Below are 25789 nucleotides of genomic sequence, written 5' to 3' on the forward strand. Positions count from 1 at the left end.
CAGTTTCCGCTGAAAAATGGCAAGTGTGCCATTGGCCTTCTGTACCGCTCAGCTGTGTGGATTTAATGCTTTACGTAGCTACTGAGTAAAATGTTGTCGTCTAAACAAAAGCTGAAAACACTTAATCATTTTAAGATCCTGGAATTAAATGGTCGTAATAAAAACATGAAGGAGAATAGTTGACGTGGCACTTATAAAGTGAAAACAAAAGTGTATCTATGTGTGTATATGCATATTTATTATTTCAATTTCTAAGTGGTCTTGTGTGTTTTCCTCACAGTATCTATATATATTTAATGCATAACTGTTTGTATTTAAAAAACTTATAAGCAGCATTCTTTCACTTTCATTTAAAAACTGTGAATCACAACAAAAATGCTGTAAGAACATCTAAGGTAGATAATTAAAATATAATTAAGTTTAAATGCCTTGGTGAAGGAATATAAAAATATTTAAATTCAACAGGCTAGTACATTTGCAGTTTTCTTTTATTAGGTGTGAAATCTAAGAATCCCCTGCCAACTCTTGAGGGCTCAATCCAGAATGTTGAATTGAAGTACTGCGGCACATCATTGGTCAAATGTGCCTCTGGGACCGTGGGATCAATAAAAATTTGTGCCAAAGCCCCAGGTATGTGCAGCTGGACCATGTAAAACTTTATTGCCTGTATAGGAGAATTGGCCTTGCTTTTTACAAGGGGAGTTACTGAAACAAGAATTTACTCGTTGTTCCTATGAATCAGAGAGGGGTTTTTGTATTCTGTTTTGGGGGTTTTTTGTTATTATTAAGTATGTCATGATGATCCAGTCTTGCCTCAGTATAGTCAAATTTTACACTGAATTAGAAAAAATAGATTTTTTTTTTTTCTGCTGAGACAAGTATTAATCTAGACGCATTCAAGAAATAGGAGAAATACAGAATACTTTCACCTAGCTTTATCCTTAGCATAATTTTGATGTGTTCTCTTGATTGTTTAATGCCTCATTTTCCATTAATGCTACAAGTATGTATTTTGCTTGTGAAGTTTTTGAGGACTCTATGATGGTTTTTTTACTTCTTTAAAACAATTTTTCTTGAGGAGCATGTGGGAACTTATCAATGTCTATGATGTCTTTATGTATAAAAGCAGCTAATGTCAAGAACATTAAAAATTAAGTGTCTGTAAATTGAGTTCATGGTGATGTTTAAATAGATTATTTTATAAAATTGGGAAGGAAATTACTATTTTAAAGATAATCAATTACTTCATTTGAAATCCTTCTGGATGTCAAGGCATTTACAGGATAAACATTAGGTAGGCTGTTCAACAGTTTATATGATGCTGCTTTTCTATTTCCTCTTTTAATTCTGTATTCACAATGTTAATTAATAGGTGTTCTCTTTGGACTAGTGAATGTTTGTCTTGAAAATTTATCTTGTTACACTAAAAGCTGTAAGGAGTCTAATCTTTATCCTAGGTGATGGTGGAAAAGAGAAGCTGATTCCTTTAATTCAAGGCCCTTCTGACACCAGAGACTTACACAGCAGTAAATGGCTCAATGAGAGTAGAAAGCCAGAATCTCTCTTAGCTCCAGATTTGGTAGCCTTTACAATCCAAATTCCACAGTATATGGACTACTGCCATAATTCTGGTAAGTACAAAACTCTTGTTAAGCTGGTATCACATTACATTTTTCCTATCCAATGTAATTTTCAAAAGAGGGGCTTGATATAAAATGTGCCAAATGTCAAAGTATCTTTTACACACACTGCACACATTATAACTTTAGCTCTCTGTAAGACAAAAGAACTAAAAGCTGCATTTTTATGTATGTCGTCTTCAGTAAGGAATGCTTCATTAACTTAGGTTGCCTTTTAAAATAATTATATGTAACTTTTGTAAACTAGGCAGGGGGAAGGATGAGGCAGGATCCATGTTGAAAATATTAGGTCTATTCTTTCTTCCTGGTACTGGGTTGGGCTTATACAGAAGTTGACTTACTGAATTCTAAAGGGTTCATATAAATTTGCATGATAATTTATTATTAAGAATTTGGTTAGCATAAAATTTGTTAACAGTTAAAAATACTGCAGGGCACACATCCGAACTCATCAAATTTGGTGGCCTTAAAAGAGAAGTTAATAATTTGTGAGAATTGTTTGGCTGAATTTAAGGGTGTTGTTGACTTTGTGAGTATAAATACTTTTACCTGACATTCTTATGGTTTCTATGGTCTTGAAACAAAACACTGGTCTGTTTTAAGCAACACTGACAATTTTGAAATGTGTCTAGTTTAAAATAACTCATGTAGTTTGTGAAATACACATGGAACTAGGTTTTGCTGTCAGTGTGCTGCTTCTTAAAAACCATGCTTTCATGTTTTTCAAAGCTTATTCTATTGGCATGCTAGGCATAGAATGAAATGGGGGAAAAAACCAATCCAAAAATATCTAGGTTAAGGAAAGCAAAAGAATTAGCTGACCCCAGTATTATGAAACACAGAAATAACTTGAACGCTTCAAGTGTGCTTTTTTCTCTGTTTTTTTTCCTGTGAAATGATTCTTGAATGTCATTAGTCTGAAAAGTAACAGTGAATTTATTACTGTCAGTGCAATTTTTATGTGCATATGTAAGCAACATTTGATTCTTATGTGGAGTAAATATTTGTAAGCACTGTACACTCCAGCAGTTGTTAGGTTATTTTTTCAGTAATTGTACTTCTATGTTTCTTGGAGAGCATCATGTTGGAAATGTTTATAGCAGTGTTTTTATAACAATTATCTTCAGTTCCTGGCTCCTAAAGCATTGCCAAAAAGCAGTTCATGATTCAACAATATCTGAATTACTCAGATCCATTTTTAAACAGAAGCTAAAATCTGTTGCACCTGTTGACTCACTTAAATAACTTTAAATGTTCATAACAACAGTATTTATTACTATGATTAATTGTTGCATTTTTTGAGGATTTTTTGGGTTTAATTTTCTGACTTTAATCTTAGTCTGTTAGTTATATTTTAAAGGGTCTATACTACAGAATTAGTGTTTTTGTTACAGGTTGTAAGGTTCTCATACATTTTTGCTTATCATTATAGATAGTCCAGTTAGATGGCTGAAAGTCCTTGATGGGTTGTGACAGGAAGTGCTTACGAGAATTAAGGCACTGACAAATGAAGTGCTGGCCAGACTCACAGGCAGGGACTTTGAGAAGCAAAATATTTTTTTATAATAGACAATTGTCTGTGGTACCTGTTTCGTAGCTAAAGGAACATGCATTAAAAATGTTAAGATCTTAGAGCTGAAAATGTACTGGACACTTCACCTACCCCCTCAGTGTCTCAGGAAAGTTGTAGTGACTCTGTGGACTCAGTGGCATTCTCTAACCTGCATGTTCAGGCTCTAGCTCTGCTCCCCTAGATCTGTGAGGTGGCACCTGTGAGGAGTGACAAGTGAGAGGAAAAAGTTGACTGATTTGCTAAAGCTTTGGTCTCAGTCAACAGGAAGAATGTCATACTGCAAATGATTTCATTTTTTTTTAACATAAACTAAACCAGAAGTAACTAATGTTTCAATTGTCTCAGGTTCTATACAAAGGATCAGCAAAAAAAAAAGCCTTTGCTTTCAAATACTTGCTAAAGAAACTGGGGCAATTTAATACAGGAGATATGGCTATCATTTTCATTATGACTGTGAAAATTACATGTAGGGAAAACATGAAATGCTTTGAGAGCATAAAAATGCATTTGCTGTCAGTTGCAGTCACTTCTGGGAGTTTAAAAAGCTATACTGGATGATTTCATGGAAAAATCTCATCCTTTGGTAATAAGAGGGCTTTTTAAAGCTGTACTACTAAAGGTGATTGTGCAGTACTGAAGTTGTGCTGTTTGTGAAATTTTTCCTAATAATGTTGTATATAATTATCTGGAATAGGAATTTGGACTAATTAATTCATTAAAGTGAATGGAAAATAACTCGGTCAAAAATCAAAGCAGCTGTTTGGTTATAAAATGCTAAGGAGGAGGTCGTGCAAATGGCATGAGCTGCTTGAATAAATCAGGGCATATTTACCTGGAGAACAGGTAGGGGACTGTTCCTCCTCCTCTCCTTGTTGCATCAGCGACTGTCTACTGTCTTGTAGCACTTGACTCATAGAATCCAGGGTGATCAGGACAGTTGTGCAACTTCCTTCTACGGCTTGTCTGTATGTGGCCCTGTAAAGTTTGAGGATGTATTTACAATCTGAGGGATAAAGCATTTGACACTAGTATGTTCCTTTTTGCTATTTCCCTTGTGCTCTTCAGAGGAAGAGGAAAAAGAATATAGTTCTAGTAGTACCATACTGCATTGAGTACAACCATCAAAGGAAAAAGCTCTAAACTGTACTTTCAAAAAGGGCAGCATTTAAAGCATGTGATGTGTAGCATGTACAATGTAATAACAAGTATAAAACAAGTGCATATACTGATGATTACCTGTCAGGAGTGTTTTACTGTCTGATGCATAAAGTGTCATTATTACAGTGGAAAACCTATGGCAAAGGAAGTATTTGGAGACAAAGAATGTAAATATGATTTTGTTTAGTCCTTAAATACAAGTCTGAATGCTGTGATTTTAATTTTGGGGACTTCTGTTTTATGAAAAACTGCCCCAGGTATCTCTATGCATAGTTGTAAAAACCAGTGGATATGCTCCTCAGTCTTTAAACTGCAGCGTATAAAATAAATACAAGAGAGGAGATTATTCCATTACCCCAGGGCTTGGGGAGGTCTTCTTACTCTTTCTCTGAAATAACCCTAGCTTTATTAACCCTGGGAGCAAGCTGCAGACCTTGTTTGTTTCACCTGGCCTTAGAGAGAAGAGGGAGATTTCAAAATGAATGCTGGTGTTAGTGGTTAATTATGAACAGCTGTTGAATAGATGAGGTGAGCTGATTACGCTCTATTTGGTTTGCCACATTGAATAATTGGGAGTGCGTGCACAGCCAGTGTATGGACAGCTTTATTACAAATAAATCAAGAGGAACAAAAATAAAAAATACAATTAATAGAGTTTTCTCTGAGATCAGCTTAAATAGTCAATAATGCAGCAGTGAAATAAGGGAGTAAACAAAAGTGCTTGTATTCATATCAGGCTCATATGTGTTAAATTTATACACCCAGTGGAGCAAGCAAGAGTGGGAAAGCTTCTCTAATTTGTCGAAGCTGCATAAAGGCTGAAGAGCAAGCATTCAACCTTATAAAAGTTGGTATTTCTTGTTTAAGTGATATGTTTCTCAAACTTCCAAAACTTCAGAATTTTTTTTCCTCTGTTGGTATTTTGATTTAGATAAGATCACTCCATTCACCCCCTTCCCATGCCAAAGGGAAAAAATAACTAAAGAAATAATATCTTCAAGTATGAAAAAATTGCCATAGAAGTTGTACCAGCAGGAACATAAACTTTTTTTTTGTAAACCATCTGATTTTTATCTGTTAGAACTTACTAGAAAGGAGGTGAGAGATTATAGGTATGTTTGGTTTTAAGCATATACACCTACATATGCCCCCCAACTTTCCCTTTTTTACAGTTAAAAAAGCATTTCATTTACATAGTTCTAAATTTAATTTCGACTGCTTGCACTAGGGATATTAGTCTGAATTTTGAGGCTGGACCAATGACTTTTTTTAAGTTCTCATCTAATTTAACTGATAAGTCCTTGTGGTAGTAAGTAAATAAGTAAAAAATTTCTAGTAAAGAGAATTCATACTCTAATTCGAAGTATTTTGGAAAGATTTAACACAATGAATGAATAAAAATGCTTAGTATATTGGAGTAATTAAAGACAATTCACATTTGTGGTTTGGACATAAATGTGTAAAAATTATACCCATCTATCTTATTGCATTTCCTTTTCTCTCCCTGAGGATTTCACTATGTACTTTATCTGTAATTGTTGCCAGTTTTCTATCAAGTTCCCACTGGGCTTCTGGTGCAAAAAATCTTATCCTCTCGATGACAGAGCTTGCCTGAATGATTTCATGCTCTTAGCATTTTTGTTCACGGGAATTAGGGGGAGAATGTAACTGCAGCTGAACATAGCATCTATTTTTGTAATTTTGAAGTTTAGACTCTGTTATTGGAACTAAATGAAGAGATGCAGGTGTTCTCCAGTTCAAGTCCTTTGGGATTTTTTGATGGTAGATGCTTGAAAAGAAAATGCATGTGTTTCCAGAGTCAAACAGCAGCTGTGGACAAGGATTTATGTTTTTCTCAGAACTTTGGGATTTCAAAATGTTACATTTAATCACATGCACAGAAAGGAGAGCAAATGTTAAAGATGTTACATATAAAACTAGGAGACTGATCTTTTTACCATACCAACTAGTTGTGGGAATAGAGGAACAAAGTGATCTTTAATCTTAATATGCACAATTTCAAAAGGATTATGATAGTTGCCAGGACTCTGGTCTTTTGAGAGCTGTGCTGAGGCAGTGCACAGCATTTATATCTTCTTAATTGCTTTTAAAATCTGGTTTATTCTTATATTTTTTTGTTGGAAAAATATGAAAGTTAATAGTATGAGTTACTGAAAACACAGTATTCATGTTTGCTTATTTTGGAGGGTGGATTTAAATTCGATAAGTATACATTTTTAGAAAAAAATTTTTGGCAACGTCCTGTAGTTTTCAAAATTTGATTTAAAATAGCAGTTCAACTGCCTGAACTGCAAGGCTATATTTGGAAGTTTTCCTTCTGACAGAATGTGTGGGCAAAAGTATTTTGTGGTAATGCAGTTTCTCCCTCCCTTTCTCTCTGGTGATTTTGCAATTAGTTGACTGTAGCAAACAAGATGTCTGACATCTTAACTTTAGCTGAAATTCAGGCAAGGGCAGCAGATGGTGGTGCTGCTGAGCAGTTCAGGAAGGGAGAATGGTGTGGGGGAGAGCAGGTTGGTAACAGTGGTAAGTGCCAAGTTAATTGCTACTGAGGAAGAGAAAGTAAAAGCCTCTTTTAACATTCACCAGTTTGTGTGTGCTCCATTCTCTGCCATTATCCTCACAACCTCAGTATGTTGTGCACTACAGCCATGTTAAATAGCAAATATTTTTCCAGAGTTGAATCACCACTGCATCATCTACTTTCTTACAAAGATCCAGCATATAGTACTTATTGTAAGAGAGGAGTATACTTGTCCTCAAGTGCAGTCTGTTCCTCTGCTGGCTGCAATTGTAGATTTCATGTTCATAGGAGTAGCAGCAGGGAGGGATGTATTATACTATGCTAACTAGATGAAGACTACTTCCAGTGAGTTGCATAAATCTGGCAGCTGCCAGTAGGTTCTGGTTATAGAAAGGTAATTGCACAATGCAGGAATAAGACAGCTTGTTCAACTTTCCCTCAAGTAATTCTGCAAATCCTCTTGGGCAAGAGGTGTTTTCATCTCTCTGCTTATGTTGCGGTCAGTTTCTCTCAATATGCCATAAATCCTTCAGCTGTACACGTGTTCTAGAATTCTGAGATTGTGGCTAAATAGGATTTTGAGTTTTGTAAAATCTTACTTTAAAAATTGATACTTAAAGAAAGAAAAAAATGAAATAAACTACGCAGTCATGTGAGTTCTTAGGAAGTTAGCCTCTGTAGTCAAGTTCCCTGAAAATATCTCTGCTTTTCTTTCAATTCAGACTGACTTTGAGATGTACTGTTCAGCTGCACTGTGGAAGTCAAGTCATATCTTTAGTCAAAGAAGCACTTTTGACTTTTTAAGTTTTTTGGGTTTGTTTTTGTTTTTTTTTTTTTTCCTTAATAGAGTCACTTAAGATTAAGAATTTGGTAATAGGGCAGAATAAGAACAAAGCACAGTGAAGATGGGGACTCAACTCCAAATGCCAGGAACCTTAGACATTACACTGGGAAATCTGTTGACTGAGGGAACTGGAAATCCTGCATCTCATCTGGATTTATAACTTTTTCTGTAAAAACTCGTTGTCTGACTTTCTCTTTTCTTTTAATGCAGGGTGTGTTCTGCCTGTAGATAACGTAGTTGAGCTTGTAGTTCTTGGGATGGTTTGGTCTCTTGAGTGGTGGGTAGTACGAGGTATGCAGTCTTTAAAGTACATGAAGGAGATCTCTCCACCTTCTCTTTAAACTGCTCATAACCTAGAAAATTCTGTAAAAGTAACTAAAAAAAAGTTTTTTAAAAGCTTTTTCTTTTTTAAACTTTTAACTCATTAAATGTGTAGAAGTTAGGGAATGGCAGATATGAGATTATTTCTGCTACCTTTATTTTGTGTGTGTGCATGTGTGTTCCATTGGATTTCTGTTCACTTTACAATCTGGCAGTATCAAAGTGTTCCATATGGCCACCAGAGTCATATTTAACACTTCTGTTATTGAAAAAATAATCTGCATGTGGGTTCAAATGATAATTTCTATTTTCATAACAGTAGAGGCTGATGTATCTGTGCTTCCTTTATTTATGAAAATACGTTTACCTTTTTAACTTATGGCATCTGGAAAAACATTATTCTGCAAGGTGACTGGATTCTTATTGTTGGTTTGTAGTGTTTTGAAAATGTGACAGGTATAGGCTCTCAGCAATTGCTGACACATAGCTTTGGACATTGAAATCTGTTCTTAATTGAGAAAATATATGTTGGCCGGCATATTGGGATAGTTCCCTCCCATTTTGAAAAAATGCCATGGGATCTTTAACTTCCATTTGGATGCTTCCCAGACATGGGCATAAGGGACTGTAACTGTTTATTTTCAAATAGTGTTTAAACTATTTCCAGGTTTTATAATTGAATTATATTGCTCTCACTGCCTCATTAGTGATGTAAATGATTCATACAAGATAGCTACTTTTTTTGTAATGAAATGCTAAATAGATATGACTGAAAAATCAGTAGAGTCTTGCTAGTAAATTGTAAATGCATTTTGACTAGGTCAACTTCTGGTTTTTTTAAATTTTAGTAACAAGCAGTTCAATAACATCATAGCACATTTGATAAAAAACAGTGCGAAATGAAGTATCTTATTTTTAATGCAGAGATTATATATATAAAAATATATATTTGTTCCTAATCTAAATATTTTTCAGTAATTTTCATGGTTCAGCTCTGTAGCAGGTTAAAAAAAGGCTGTATTTCACTCCCAACATCCCAGTGTTCTTGTTATAATACGAATGTACTAATAGTCTCATTTTTATGATTTAGGATGCAATCAGAGTGAATATTCAACCACATTGTCCCTTTCTACCCAAACATTACTGTTCAGAAGTTTCAACAGAAATTCCTTCCTATGATGGTACAAATAGTCAGTTGTGGTCAACAATTAAAGCTGGGCCATTACCAAGGGACTGAACAGCTAGTTTTATGTAGAAAGCAGCAGTTCACAGTCAAGATTAGACAAAGCAGGTTAGAATTTTAACAGTATTTTATTTTTTTAAATTCAACTAGATAACCCCTGTGATGACTCCCAATTTAGGACAGACTCCTATAGCTGACCAAACTGAAATAATTTTGAACAGACAGATGATCTTTAAGGTGTCAAACTTTGGAAACATTTAAATTCTATTTTTTTCATGTGCTGTGAAGCTTCTCAAAGTCAATCTCTATTACCAGAATCTCTATGTTACCAGAAATCTGCAAACTGTATAAAAATTAATACTACAGGAACTATTATTCACTTGTAACCTTTAGACCATTTAATCACTCCTGTGCTGTATGAGCTGATTTCATTTTACCTGTGCACTCAAATAGAACTAATATGTTCAAGATACATAATATGTACTTGTGTAAGTTGACAGAAGTAGTTAAAATTGATACCAGCAAAACAGTGCACTGTATAACTTTTCAGTTCTAGTTAACAGCTAAAATTAGGTTACCTATATAATGTGAGTCTTTAATGTTGAGTATCTCTGTATGACAGATTTTAAATACAGCAAATTCAAACACAAATGTGATATATTTGAGGTTATCCTGACATTCTCAGTATCACGTGGAATGCTAAATCTATTTGAGAAATGCAGCGATAGGATTAGAGTGGATATATAGTTTAGTTAAATAGCCAGATATTTTTAATTCTTAATTTTTATCTGATTTACACTCTTCAGTAGAGGAAAAGGCATTTTGAAAAGGAAGAACACCCATTTGTTTTTCAGAAGTCATATATGAAAGAGAAGATTCTAGGTGTTGCAGCCAGTTCAGTTAAGACAAACATATGCTGGAGCAAAGTAATTTGCTGACCTGACTCTTGAGTTTCTATCCAAACACATTTCTGCTGCTAATTGTTGATACTGAGTTCCACTTGCAGCACAGCATATTAGTGCATGCTCTGGCTTCCTGAGTGTTTTCCTAATTTCTGATGTATTTTCAAGGTGAAGTAGACGGATCTGGAAAAAAATGTGATTTTTTTTCCCCCAGGAGATTTGGAAAACGGTGTATTTGCAGAATAGCAAATAATTTAGGGATTCTACTTCATGAACTTACGAGAACATTTCATGGTTATGCAATGAATGGGTACTCTGACAATGTGAATGGAAGGGATGGGGAGTTCCAAACATTTCAGCTATTACAGTAAGAGTTTGCCTGCATCTACCAACTCTTAATTTTTAGCCTGGGTTCACCATCTGTCACTGTAGAGCTTCTGGGGCTGCTCGTCTGGGATTTGTGCCAAGCTGAAGAAATATCTTTGGCTATGCTGCCTCATGTCCAGATATCTTGCAAAAATAGACCACTGCCTTTGGGGAGGTGGACATGAAAGGAGTCGTACTGACCAGAGTTTGAGCCATGGCTTTTTGACTTTCAGTGTTTATAACTGTCATGCCAGTGGAAAAAAGACCATGTTCTAATAATATGATGCAAACAATAAATGAAAATAAAGTTTAATCAGATATCTAACATTAATATTCAAATTAATAATCTGAATAAATGTCTATCTGCCTCTTCCCATCTCCTGCTGCCCTTAAAAGTACCTATGCTTGTTTTACTTCTGGAATAAAAATGATTAAACCATAAAGAAATATTGTGTAAATACAATTTAAACTATAAAATGAGAACTAGCTTGGCTATCGTAAGAATTTTTCCCCCTTAAAGTGGGGAAAATAATGGGAATTTTGTAAATAGAAACAATACTTCGAAAAACAAGGATATGATTGAATATAAGAATTATTAAAAACAGTATCTGGCTCAACATTAGTGAGCAGGGTTATGGAGCACATGTGATGATTGATCATCACTTCTGGATAGTATTCTTTTCTCTTCTGTATGTCCATGGCATAGATGTAATCAGTCAGATGTCCAGTTTAGCAAAAAGTTGATAAAGCACATCTTTTATGTATTGGTCTTTGCATTAATTATGTGTGCAGCACATTTCTTATTTTTAGTGTCACTATGTTCATGTTTGGTCACCTATTCAATAGAAATAAATTAATGAAATGAGAATATGAATTATCTTCTGTACTTTGGGGCTCTCTTATGTCCCTGTTGTGATAAGAGAAGAAGAATTCAGTATTGAGCAAATCTTCTTTCAGGTTGTGACCTGAAGATTTATACAAGACAATGAAATATGTTCAAACGATCTTTGTAGTATTTGAAAGATGTATTAGCCTAAGCCGTGGATCATTATTTTTCAGACAGTAAAATTATTGCAAAACAATTCTTTCTTACATGTTTCATAATAAATTCATTATTCAATGATAAGCTTAAAATGGACCTATTATATTAAAAGTGTGGTTTTAAACCAACTTTTGGAAAATCTTACAGATAGAATGTAATTTCCTGAAAACAGATGTGGATTTTCAAGGGCACATATCAGTCTTTTAAGCAGTTGCATGTCTGAACTAATAAAATTAGACTTTAATGCAAATTGCAGTCAGTTGATTTAAATTTTTTTAATTAAAAAATGAAATAATTAAGGAATATTTCTATTTTTCAAAACAGGAGTAATAAAATATAATAATCACAATACTAATTATGTTCAGTGTAAAGATTTTTATAATAATTTGAAACCAATAATGCTACTTTTTTTTTTTTTACTGGTAACATAAGCAGAACATAAGCCTGTGAAAAGGATGACTTAACACAACTGTTGATGCACTTCAACTGAAACATCTTTATCAAGTTAATACAAGAAGCAGTCATGCCCTACTTGAATTACTCATTTATAATGGCTGAGCAGCAGCCTGGATGTGGACTTTGAAATCCTGGGAAAATAAGATGCATGCATGCATCCAAATGTCTAGAGTCTTTAAAGCAGCTGTAAAATGTTGAAGTGAGATGTCAGCTACTAGCTGTTGTCTGCATTTTTAGTCTGAAAGGAAGTGTGATCATTTAATTGCTAACCAAGTTTAATATTATTATAGTTGTTACATCCTCAGTTCAAAACTTTTTTGTTTCTAGGGCTCTTGGAACATATAGGCCTGAAGAATCAGAATATTTTATCTGCTTTTTTGCATACTTTTATTGCACAGATGATTCCAACATTGTTTGAAGATCTTATTTACTTTGTTAAAATACATACATTTTTCTCTAACTTTTATTGTGCTTGTAATAAGGGAATAATAATCCCAAAGATGTGTAAAATATCAAAATAAAGCACATGTGTGGGTAGCAATTCCAAAATGGCTACCTTTGTGCTCAGTAAGGACATAAGCGTATAATAGCTGGTAAAAGCCATATATTAAAAGGATCTCTGTCTGTTTGCACTATTGAGATGTTGCTGTGTGCACAGTTTTTTGCAGATGATGGCATTGCCAGGTTCCTTGTCTTCACAGCTTGATTTCATGTTTTCTTTGAAAAGACAGACATATAGGAAATTAACTGTTCAACTTTAATTTTTCTTCAAATTCTTGCACAATTTCAAAGGGTGTGCATCCCATTATACTTGAAACAGAGATTTTTCATTAGAAGTGCCAGATGTTTCTCAAGTATCCTCACACTTCCCAAGCCACCAGCACAGAAGTAAACACTCTTCTTTTTACTGCAGGAATTGTACAAGTTCCTATCACAAGAAGTGAGTGAGAGCAGGAAAATCCAGTTTTTCATGTTGGAACATCTGTAAGGCAGTGTGAACTTTGTGTTGCACTTTGGAGACAGATGATAAAGTCCATATTGTATCTATCCAGGGATATTCATAATCATCTTACAGCAGTTGGTGAGACTGCAAGGGTGCTTAATTAAGGATCATTCAGGAATTGGTCAAGTAGCTTTTTTCTTCTTTCTGTTATAAGTAGAATTAAGATGACTTGCACTTTGTCTGTTTCCTGGAAAAATCACTATCTCAAAATCATGGTGGAAGGAGAATCTGTTTTCTACACAATGGCAGCAAATTAAGCCACCAACTCAGAGATCGTGCTGTCCTTCCTGGTACTGGGAAAATGGAGAGGTGAGAATAATCCACCTTGAAGGTAGAAGTAGGGTGGTTAAAAGTCTTCACTTATATTTTTTCCAAGGCAGCCCTAGTAGAGTTAGTGGGTATAGCTCTTATTGAAAGCACTTTAAACTAGATTTGAAGGAGGAAAGAAATAAAACCAGGCTTACTACAGATAAACCTGGGGGCAGTATGCCATTGTCTGAGGGATGCTGTGATAGCAAGGTCCTTTGGTCTGCCGCCTCAGTGGAGGTAGGGGATGGGAATCCATGCAGCAGCAAAGACGCAAGGGTTATTGAATTTTTAGAAGCTATGGAAGCACCTGAGAATGGTTACATAGGAATTAGGGCTTGTCGTCCCCAAAAGGCAGTAATGAATAGTCCAACTGAAGTGCATTTACACCAATGCACACAGCATGGGCATCAAGCAGGAGGAGCTGGAAGGCATTGTGCAGCAGGAAAACTGTGATGTAATTGCCATCATGGAAATATGGTGGAATGATGCGCACAACTGGAGCGCTGCAATGGATTGCCGTAAGCCTCCACAAGGGATAGGCAAGGAAGGAGAAGTGTTGGAGTAGCTCTGGATGTTGGGGAGTGTTTTGATTGTCTAGAGCTTAATGATGGTGACAGTAGGGTGAGTGTTTAAGAGTCGGAGAGAAGGGCGACAAGGCCTTGGTGGGAGTCTGCTATACACCTCCCAAGCAGAATGAAGAGGCAGATAAAATATTCTATTAGCAGCTGGGAGAAATCTCACAATTGCTGGCCCTTGTTCTCATGGGGGACTTCAACTTAGCAGATGTCTGCTGGAAATGCAATACAATGGAGAGGAAACAGCCTAGGAGGTTCCTGGAGTGTGGAAGTTAACTTCTTGACACAGCTGGTGAGCAAGCAAACTATGAAAGGCAGAGGCTGGACCTGCTGTTTGTGAACAGGGATGGGCTGGTGTGTGCTGTGGTGGTTGAAGGCCTCTTGGGCCCAGTAATCACAAAATGACAGAATTTTTGGTTCTTGAAGAAGTAAGGGGGATGGGGGAGCTGCAGATCTGCTACTTTGGACTTCCAAGAGCATACTTGGGCCTGCTTAGGAGACGGGTTGAAGGAGTTCCTTGGGAGACAGTCTTGAGGGACAAAGGAGTTCAGGAAGGCTGAGCAGAATTAAAGAGGAAATCTTAAAGGTATAGCAGGCTGTACCCATGTGCTGAGAAAGTTGAGCTGATGAGGAAGTGTCTGACATGGCTGAACAGAAAGCTTTGGCTGGAAATCAGGAAAAAAAAGAAGAGCTTATGACCTTTGGAAGAAGGAGTGGAAAACTCACAAGGACTGCAAAGATGTTGTGAGGTAATAAAGGGAGAAAATTAGAAAGGCCAAAGCCCAATTAAAACTTAATCTGGCTACTGCCATGAAAGACAATGAAAAATGTTTCTGTAAATACATCAGCAACAAAATCCATTATTGGATGTCAGGGCAAACATAGTGGCAAAAGATGAGGAAAAAGCTGGGGTACTTAATGTCTTAATGCCTTAGTCTATAATGACAAGACCAGTTGTCTTTAATGACCAAGACCTTCCTGACCTGAAAGACAGGGTTGGGCACAGAATGAAGGCCTCATAATCCAAGGGGGAATAGTCAATGACCTGCCATACAATTTAGACATACACAGGTCTGTGGAGCTAGATGAAGTCCATCCAAGGGTGCTTGGGGGGGCTGGCAGAAGAGCTCACTGAGCCATCTTCAATCATTTACCAGTGGTCCTGGCTAACTGGGGAGGTCCCAAGTGACTGGGAATTGGCACTAGTGACCCCCATCTATAAGACGGCGAGAAGGAGGATTTGGGGAACTACAGACCTGTCATCCTTACCTTGGTGCTGGGCAATGTTATGCAGCAGATCATCTTGAGTGTCATCATATAGCACATGCAGGACAGCACAGAGGGATCAGGTCTAAGCCAGTGTGAGATTAGGAAAGGCAGGTCTTGCTTTCCCAACCTGATCTCCTTCAATGACAGGGTGACCTGCCTAATGAATGAGGGAAAGGCTGTGCATGTTGTCTACCTGTGCGTTAGTAAAGTCTTTGATACCATTTCCCACAGCACACTTTTGGAGAAACTGGATTTTCATGGTGTGGTTGAGCGTATTCTTTACTAGGTAGGAAAACTGGCTGGTTGGCCAGGCCCTGAGAGTGGTGGTGAATGAAACTAAATCCATTTGGTAACCGGTCACTAATGGGGTTCCCCAGGGCTTAGTGTTTGGGCCAGTCCTGCTTCATATCTTTATCAATGATTTGGACAAGGGGATTGAGTGGACCTTCCGTCAGTTTGCAGAGGACATCAAGTTGGGTGGGAGTGTTGATCTGCAGGATGGTGGGAAGGTCTGCAGAGGCATCTAGACAGGCTGGATTGATGGGCTGAGACCAACAGTATGAGGTTAGACAAGGCAAAGGGGCGGGTCCTGCACTTGTGTTATAACAACCCCGTGCAGTGCTTCAGACTTGAGGCTGAGTGGCTGGAAGGTGGCCCTGAGGAAAAGGACGTGGGGATGCTGGTCAGCAGTGGCTAGATGTGAGCCAGTCAGTGTGTGCCAGTGGCACCTGACCTGAAAGTGTCTGGCCAGCAGGACCAGGGCAGTGCTTGTCCCCCTATACAGGGCACTGGTGAGGCCTCACCTCAAGTATTGTGTCTAGTTCTGGGCCCCTTAATTCAGGAAGGACATTGCGGTGCTGGTGCTTGTCCAGAGAAGGGTAATGGAGCTGATGAAGGATCTAGAGGGTAAGTCATAGTAGGAGCGGATGAAGCAGCTGGGGTTGTTAAGCCTTAGAGAAGAGGAGGCTCAGGGGAAACCTTATTTCTCTCTACAACTGCCTGAAAGGCGTTTGTAGCCAGGAGGTTGATCTCTTTTCAGAAGTAACAAGCAATAGGACAAGAGGAAATGGCTCCAAGTTGTGCTAGAGGAGGTTTCAATTGGTTATTAGGAAAAATTTATTCACTGAAAAGGTGGTCAGTCATTGGAATAGGCTGCCCAGGGAAGTGGTTGAGTCACTGTCCCTGACAGCATTTAAAAACATCTAGACGTGATATTTAGGGACATGGTTTAGTGGTAGACTTGGCAGTGCCAGGTTGATGGTTGAACTCTGACCTTAAAAGCCTTTTACAGCCTAAACGATTCTATGATTCTATATAACCAGAGAGGACAATATTTTATCTTACACTGTTTTGTAAAGTGCAGCATTTCGAATGGGTTTGCATTGCTGTTTTCCACTGAGATTCTCTATTGGGCTGCTGCAAGCATATGATGGAGGGATGTTTGCAGTAAGAATGCACCAAGCCTTTTCTGTGGCTTGGCTCTGCTTGGATATAGCCATGCATTTTCACCCCTTCTCAGATGGCAGCAGCTCAGCTAGCTCCAGTAAAAGGTTTCTCTATATTGAGATGTGAATTAACTCAAGTGAGTTACTCCAGAATACTTGCACTTGAGAGCAAAGAAATTGGTAATGAAGAAGCACAGTTGTACAAAAGTAGCATGAGGTAATGCTAAGGGAACAAGATGTTTTTCATTCATTTTCCGTGAGGTCCCCCATAGTGAAACACTTGCAAATGAATGCTGCTATATTGGGAACCAGTACAATTTAGACTCAGTTACAGCAGCATTTTGGACCTGGCTTTGAGGAAATAAAGCAACATCCGAGTTCCTGCCATGCTTATCAACATGGGGAAAGCAAAGTTCTTCCACTTTTGTGTAGTAGAGGTACCTCTGCATGTTCCTTTTCCTTAATTCTCTTGCTAGGGGTGGTTATTGGCTCATACATATCAGTCAGCGTGGAGGACTGCTGTTTGTGTGTTCCTGAGACTTCGACCTAGTCTTTGTGGATGTTTGGTTGGGGTTCGCACCTCACAGGGCTGTGACTCTCACCAGCATTGGAACATCAGAAGCCTTTCTAGGATTGCTGCTTCAGAGAAATAGAAACAGAGTAGCAAATAATAATTAAGATAAAAAAAATTAAAAGGTAAGAAAGTGAAACTAACCCAGCTTGCAGTCCTACTTATTTCCATTTTTCAGAGAATTTTGTTTTCTTTAGAGACAGAGCCCTCTTTTTACCCTGCATTTCTTAAACTGGAATGCCATGATAAGAATTTGAAAGGGCCAGAGTCAATTTCTTAATTAGGGTTGGAAAAAGTGGGAATATAATTACTTACCAGACAGCTGGTATAATTTTCCTAAACATTTTCATGTTTAGCCATACTTGTATATAAGTACAAGGAGAGAAAAAAAAATCTATTCTCATTCTGTTGGTGAATAAGATATTCTGGGTATTGTTGAGGTTTGGGAGGAAAGCTTAGAAAAGTGATGGTGTAATCCATGGTGCATTGTGTGACGTAGCCCTATAAATATATTGGAGAGCTACAACTTGAGAGAAAATATAAATCTTTTTAGCTCTAGATGTTCTCGTTTCCCAGAGGATTACTAGTGGAACAGGAGGACAAATTCTTTAATTCCTTTATCCATAAGTCAGTCCCTTTGGAAAATCTCCAGTTGGTTCTTCATACCCCAGGAAGAATGATAGCCAAACACTTGTTTTTTGACAAATTCTACCTAGTTGCTGTCAGTACCAGGGCAATGTGATCAACATTTTTTTAGAGAAATGCAGACAAACTCTCCTTAATATATGTGGGATAGAAGATACAGTGTGTGTATATATAATGGGGGGGGGTGTGTGTGTGTATACATATATTAGTGTGTATATATATATATATATGTATATATATAAAAGTATATATACATGTCTTTTAGTATACATGTGTAGTGAATTTTTCCTGTTAATTTCCAGTAATTTTCCTTCATAAGACATAAGATAATAATAAAATACCTTATGATCTTACAGATTTTTTGTGCTTCTTTTGGGAACTCCACCTGGCCTTGTCCTGTCACGAGTATTCATGTGCAGCACTTTTGAATGAACTTTGCATGCCAAATTATTTTTTACGTAATAGATCTTTTAGTTTATATTAATCAGTATGAATGCTATCAACACAACTTTAAAGAAAATCAGTATTTTTAGCATTATATGGCTTCTTTACTAAATTCTTACTGTGCTTTTATAAATTAAGTTATCTTCAAACAAATAGGCTGTATCTAATAAAGTACATTATCCCACTAGAAATTCTGAACAAAAGATATTGTGTGGCAACTGAAATATGACCAAGGCAGCTATCATTGCTGCTTTTAGTAGTTTCAGAATAACATTACATCTACTTAGAGCAGCAGCATGTGCCTTGTATGTCAGTGTGCCAATGCAAATAATATTCAGACTTTCTACTATGTTTCTTCTGTGAAGTGCAGTTTAATATTTAGTTACTGATAGTGCCCATTATTATTGTTATGCATTGGATCAAGGAAAAGATAAAATAGTCCGAATTACAAAGCATCCAATAGCTTGAATTTTCTGCCCAAGGAATAACAAGAAGTAGCAGACTGAAGTTCAAATTTATATGGTGAATAAGTTTGAGTAGTTTTCTGTGCCATTAGCGGAACAAATTAAACTTTTGCTGCTTGAGTGCATATACCTAAACAGTGTAGTGTGGGAGGATTATCAGCCAGTTAGTCTTATTGGTTTATTGGCAGTAGAGCAGATTTAAACGAAATTTTCCCATGGCAGAAGTACTGTATCAGCGATCCCAGAAGTTTTCCTAAGAAATTTATGAAGTGGTATGAAAGTAAATTACTGAAGAGCCATCAAAGCAAGTATGTTATTAATTGACAATTTATTGACTTCATCCTTACTGCTAGTTAAAAGAAAAAAAAAGGATTAGGATTCCCACTACACTTTGAAAGCTGCGTGAGGTCTTTGTACGACATTTCAGTTAACCTGTAATTAATTAACTTAATTTAACAAGTATTAGTAAAAGAGTAAAAGCACACTTATTGTGATGGATCTATAAAAATAGTCATAAGATCAATGTAAATAAGTAATGGAAAGTGTGAATCTGGGTCTGGTTAGGGCAGAGTGTAACGCCAATTATCTTTGATCTTCTGAGAAACTTAGGCCTTGCTCAAGGAAATCTCTCATAAGCATCACTGACTAAGTGCTAAAGAACTGCTGGGTCTTTACCTTTCAGCTTATGGTCAAAAATTTATTGCTGTTTATAGTACTGGACCATTTTTCTGTGCCTGGCTTCAATACACTTAATTCAAACAAATTGCAACTTGATTTTGTTGTTATTTTACCTATAGTAAAAGAGTAGAATAGTGATTACAACAGAAAGAAGTGATCTTCTGTTTATTCCAATTTCTTCTATTAACTTGCTGCTTCTGGCTAGTTATTTAACTCTCTGTTTATCATTTCATCTGCAAAAATGTATGTTACCATGCATGTGAAATGTTGTGGGAAATGCCATAAGAATATTTTCAGACTTTGAGTTGGAAGGTATTACGTGAAGACTGGAATTTTGTAGTGATGGTAGTTAGGTATTAGTGAGTATGCTGTAGGTTTCATAAACATCTAATATTTGATATAGGAATTTAATTCCTACTAATATTATGTAGAAGTGGAGGTCTCCTTAAACTTAAAAAAAACCAATCTAAAGCTGTTTTTTCCAGATCATTCATGTACATTTTAAATTTAGAGCTTTTAAAATGTCACTCTTAATTAGACATGTAGATTTATTGTCAGGAATATTTTTTCCTATTACTAATAATCCGTAAAGCCAACTGCATGTAAAACGCATGAATTCTCTCCTTTTCTGCCTCTTTCTGACACCTGTGAACTTTTTTGGTTGTTTTCAATGACTGGTAAATTGTTTTCCAGGTAGGAGGGAGAATGCTTGACTTTGACTCACAGTCTAATTTCTTGAGAAAATACCATTGTGTGCAATGTGTCAACAATAGAAGCTATTGCAGAATATTTTTCTTCGCTATCAGATTTTTTGGCCAATTTACCCCTGAAAGCAGTCTCCTGGAAATCTGCTTAATCAGTAATACTGTTTTGAAAACAAACATTTTGTAAGGATCTGTCCTTTTTCATTAACAGCTGCGAACATTATAAATAAATCTAAGTCTTTTCTTTTTTTTTCCAGTCACTCATGATATGCTTCCTTTCTTTGCTTTTGTCAGTTTTACCTACTTTGTTCATGGTACTTCAACTTTGATCTGGGCTAATTGCCATTAAATTCACACCACTCACTGACTTGGCAAGCCAGAGCAAGTTAATGCTATTCATCATCAGGAGACCAGTTACTTTCTTCTGTCCCCTCTAGGCATGTGCTTGTTTGTTTAACAGCAAAATGATTTGAGCAGTTTTACATATGCTGCTCCTACATTTTCCATATGAAAGTCAATAGCACAGCAGAATTCTACAACTGAAAGTTTTTAAATTGGTTTATTGCTTAAGATATAGGTATAATAAATTTTTTTTTCCTTGCTGCTTCAGATGCTGTTTCTATCCCACAGCGAGATTTCACAGGAGGAGTTTGGAGCTTGTCCTTGGGTCAAGGAAGGATTTTTGTCTGTTTGATGCTTCTTCACTTTTCAGAATACAGAATGCTTTTGCCTGCTAAAACTATTAAAATACATTTAAATGAGACAAATACAGGCTTTTTTCTAGGGCTGGTTTTCCCCTCCTCAAATGTCACAGGCTGTCTGATCTTGGGAGAGGAAAAGACAGAATCTCCCAAATCAGTGTCTATCTTGACCTTGCTCATTGTCTTTGCTGGGCTGATGTGTTAGCTTCTGGGTACTGCATAATTTACCAGTATTAATGCTGATAGGAAGGAATTATTTTATTAAATAAGCATAGTTACTATTTTTAAGCATTTAAAATATTAAAATTATATTTTAAATATTAAATCATTCTGATGAAGTAAGTATATTATATAAATTTTATATCTATGAGCTTGGTTTTTTTCTCCAAAAGTAGGAGAATTACTTTCAGTGGAAAATGGGATAGTGGTTATTTTTAACCCCCTTGTGCAATACTACCCTCAAGAGTCATTTATTGACCAATAATAGTTCGTCTTCCCCGAGAATGTAATGAATTGAGGCAAGCTGTAACATCTAACACATTAATAATAAGATAAGAATAATTAAAAGTATGAAGTAGATTTTTATAATATGTGGAGTTAAATTGACTCTATTTGGAACTGATGAAAAACTCGTTTGGCAGCATTATTGCTAAATCCTCCTGAAGGCAGCTTGGGAGATAATAATAATAGTTCAAGCCTTTGCTGGTGTGTTTCTTGAATCTTTCATAACTTTTTGACCTTCATTAATAATAATTTTTCTGCACCATGTAGTTTTGATATAATCACCTCTGTTTAAAAAAAAAGAGGGGGAAATACATTTGAAAATTCAGAACATATTTTTGATTGTAGAAAAAAATATACCAATGCTGCTTCCTGCTCCCCTCCCATTCAAATTGAAATTTCTGATTTGATCAAAATTATTTGAGGTTTTTTTTTAATGAGCATCTGTACTTTGAGTTATTTTCATTTTGTTTTGGTTACTTATTGTTCATTGTTTCCAGTTACTGGTACCATCTAGTGTTTCTGGTGTTTTTCAGTGTCTGTCTTAAACCTGTAAAATTAATGTTACTGGAATATTCTTTTAATTTTTATCTTCTTAGACTTCAATGAATGATGCTCACATCACTGTGTGGAACAATTGAACAGTCTAATGCAAAGTTTTTGAATTTTTATAATGAAGATAAATTATTTCTTCATGTCAAAGATAAGTAATGAATAAAATGGAAAGGGAAAAAAATTGTAACACTGGTCTGATGGGAAAAATGAAGGATAGAACTGAATTTGGAACAGGGCCCAGCAAAAGCAATTGGACAACAATTCTCGTTTGGGAAGTACTGAAAATCAACAGTGTTGTGGTGAGCTTCATCCAGCTGCAGTGCCATCATTTTCTCTTAGTGAGATAAATGTGAGGGTTTGGTACCTGGTCCACTTTGGTTCTTGCACTTCTTTTTCTGGATAGTAGCAGTCTTAAGAATCAGTTTTAACAGAAATGCTTCATGGTGCCATCATTGTTCAAACAAGTTCACACCACAACAGATTGCCTGTCAAGTGCAGGATGACAATCAAAGCAGAGCTCAGCCAGGTGCCAGAAGCAATGTAGCCAACTGTGGAAGTATCAACCTCACCTGCACTGACTCGCTCTCTTGCTTCTAACATCCCACACTAATAAGAAAAAAATGATGCTCACAACAGTTCTGTCAAGTGGATATGTTGGAAATTGTGGTGTGAGAGCATGAATAGTAGCCTTAATGTTTAAATATTTCAAACTACTGTGCAGATGTTGTGTTCAGGATTGTTTTGGGTCCTTAGGGTCCTTCATCTCATTTTGGAATGATGTGGTGTAAAAGCTTGTTGTTTGTTTGGTTTGGTTTATGTGATACAGTTTTCCCATAAGACTTGTATTAATGTTCAGGAAGCAAGATTTAAATAAGAGACTGTTTCTTGTTTTAGTAAAGTTTGAATTCTTTCTCCAGAAGAATAAAATGTGATGTGAGACAGTTAAGTACAGTAAAAAATGAAGTAAGCTGTCCAAGCTGAACTCACTGGACCACCCAGGTCTTGGACCACCCAAGGGACCAACAACAAGCAATTGCCTGAAAGAGGTGGCCTTTTGCTGGAGGTCGAACAAGTTGTATTGCAGACCTTGGATATATTCGGTAGTGATTTCTTACTGCAGTTGGCTGCCTACTGGAGATGGTCATTATTCTGTATTCCCACTGTATCAGTAATGTCCCTGTAAAAATGGCATTTCTTATTTACTTCTGACCTTAACAAATTTTTTTTGTCTTTTAGGACAAAAGTAAAATTAGCGGCTTAGTGATGTGTTGCTGCTAAGTAGAGATTTCAAGTTACTGTAGAGTTGTGTAGTGTTATATATAAATAAGATTTTTGAATGGGGGGATATTTGGTGTCATTGCAATGAGAATTAAATTGGAAGCACTCATGTAAGTAATTCTTACTTGAACCACCTTCATTATGCTTCTATTCATGAGAAATGCTACAATATGAAACCAGATAATTCAGTGTTAGAACTGCTGTGTTCGTAAACTTAAATGGCCTTTGGAAAATGTAGAAAATCTCTTAATTTGAAGTTATTCCAAGTGGCAGGTTTTGTCCTTGAATCCACAGTAAAATGATGTATATGAGTGTGTAAATATTTTCTGTTATTAAAAATAGACATTGAATTAAAATTTCCTGTGGCAATCATAATTTCAAGATGGTTTCCCATTCTGTTCTTTTTAAAATTTGCTAGATAAAGTGTAAGTCATCTAACTTAACCACCCCAAATCAGCATTTTTATGTACATGCTTTTGCAGCAATAGTTTTATTCTAGTGATGGTAACTTAAAGATAGAAAGGATACAAGGAAGGTTTGCTGAAATGTAATTAACTGTTATGTGAGGTAAAAATCCCTCCATCATGTATCAGTAAAATCTTCTATTCCTGCAATCTTGTTTTAGTAGCTAGAGAAAATATTTAAAAGTACACAGCTGTACCTTATGCAAACCTTCTCTTAAGTATATAGCCTTATTTCTTTAGCATTCTTTTTGGTTGTTTTATTTAACGTCTAATTATCTGATTTTTCTTTTAATCCTTTCTTAAAACCAGAATAAAGGTAGCATCTAATTTCTCCTTTTTGCAAGCTGGGTGAAGCACTGGCTAATTAATTTCACTCCTGTTAGAGGAGTGAAATTTATTTTATGGCTGTTAATCCACATACTTTTGTAATATTTTTTCAATCTGAAATGAATACAAACATTGTTATGACCCTGTTGAAAGACACAAAGAACTCCTGTGGCTTCGCAAGATAGGAAGAAGCTTTTGAATAAGGAGGACTTCAATTAAAGCCCTCTAGGCAGGGCTAAATGTTGTACTTGTGTGTTATTGTGGGGATATATACATGTTTACACTAATTTTGATCTGTGTATTAATAATAGTTTAATTCTCAAATTAATATTATTCATATAAAAGTTTCACAACTACTGTGTTGCAGTTTCACAGAATGGTTTGGGTTGGAAGGGACGTTGAAGATCATCAGGTTCCAGCCTCACCTTCCACTGAACCAGTTTGCTCAAAGCCCATTCAGTCTGAGCCTTCTTTATTTAATGATGTTAAATAATGATGGGGCAGACCCCAGAAAAACATACCCAGACTGGTTTTTTAAATATTAATTTATGTATATGGAGTATGAGAATATAGATAGACTTGAGTCATCCACATCATGAAATGCATTACATGTGCCAATGTAATAATAATTTTAAGTCAGCTTTGTTTGACAAAACATCAGTTCACATGTCCTACAAGCCATAAAGCCTTCTCCTTTTACCACTTTATAGTCAACTGAGTAAAACAAACAAGTTCTGAGATAAAACAGTATATTAATTTTTAAAAATTTCATTTAATAAACAATATGATGAAATAGTAACAGTGATGAAGGAAGTGGTCAGTATTATTTATAGGTATAGAGATAAGCCTTGCATTCTTATTACTAACCTTTCTAATTTTCCTCCAGTTCTCTAATGCTAATAAGTCATTGCAAATCCATGTAAACAGACTCCCGATGAACAGTTTTACTGAGGGGAATGTTCTCGGCAGGGCTTTGTTAACCTGATGTTCTGTGGTTTTGCCTCGTAAAACTAGCAAAGGGCTCTCTGCATGGAATGTTAATGGGGTGAAGTAATGAATGCAGGATGGGATGTAAGATTCAAACATGCATAAAGTTGGGGGTTTGGAGGAGATCCTTGCAGACAGTAGCGAAGATAAAAGCATTGGAATTTTTTTTTGTTTGTTTTAAGCCAGCAGTTGGATCTCTGCTGGAAATCTGGCTTTGAAATAAGAACGTAAGAAAAGAATTAGAAATTAAGCTACATAAATTTATTTTAATTTGGTCTTGGTGAAAGAAACAAGTTGAGGGTCATCCCTGAGGTTTTAACACAGTTTTAAAAACTATTCCTCTTTCAAAACATCCTTCTGACTTACATGCTTTTTAGTTCTGCATCAAGAGATTTTCTCTTAAGGGGTAGGTTGCTTGTGCTGTATTTTTGCTTTCTTTTCAAAAGTGTATTTTGAGAAACATGCAACTAAACTATTTCAGTTCCTGGAAGTTGTAATTGCTTTTGTGGGGAAAATGTATTCAGTGCTTTGTATTCCTTATATACTTGATTCCTGAGGAATCAAGCAGTTGAAATTTTTATACAAGTGCAGTGCTAATTAGTTACATTGTTCAGGCACGACCTGATCTTGATTTTGTTGTCCAGTGAATGGAAACATCTATGGATGAGTTGGTTTTGCTCTGTCTGAGTGATGTTCGTTGGTTGAGGGCCCAGATTAGGTCTGGTGAGGCAGGTGTATTTATTTCTGTTACAATAAAGCCCACCCATAACTGTTAATCTGAGGATGTTGATCAGATCATCTCTCCTTAATGACTTGGTCATTTCATCCTCTCACTACTC

At 36.2% G+C, this 25789-nt stretch overlaps 1 protein-coding gene across 4 annotated transcripts in view; it reads left to right on the forward strand.

The window, feature by feature from the left end:
* The window catches only part of VPS13B (vacuolar protein sorting 13 homolog B), a 436535-nt gene that overhangs the window by 140520 nt on the left and 270226 nt on the right, over positions 1-25789 (forward strand). For all 4 annotated transcript variants that reach the window (XR_014226320.1, XM_082279593.1, XM_082279594.1 and 1 more), the window contains exons 18-19: positions 496-630; positions 1458-1631. Coding sequence is in view for 3 of the 4 variants with exons in the window: in XM_082279593.1 (XP_082135719.1) it covers positions 496-630; positions 1458-1631 (309 nt within the window). In the remaining variant the exon portion in view is untranslated. The remainder of the gene's footprint in view (positions 1-495; positions 631-1457; positions 1632-25789) is intronic.

Source organism: Coloeus monedula, assembly GCF_965178545.1.
Source record: "Coloeus monedula genome assembly, chromosome: 1".
Taxonomy (NCBI): domain Eukaryota; kingdom Metazoa; phylum Chordata; class Aves; order Passeriformes; family Corvidae; genus Coloeus; species Coloeus monedula.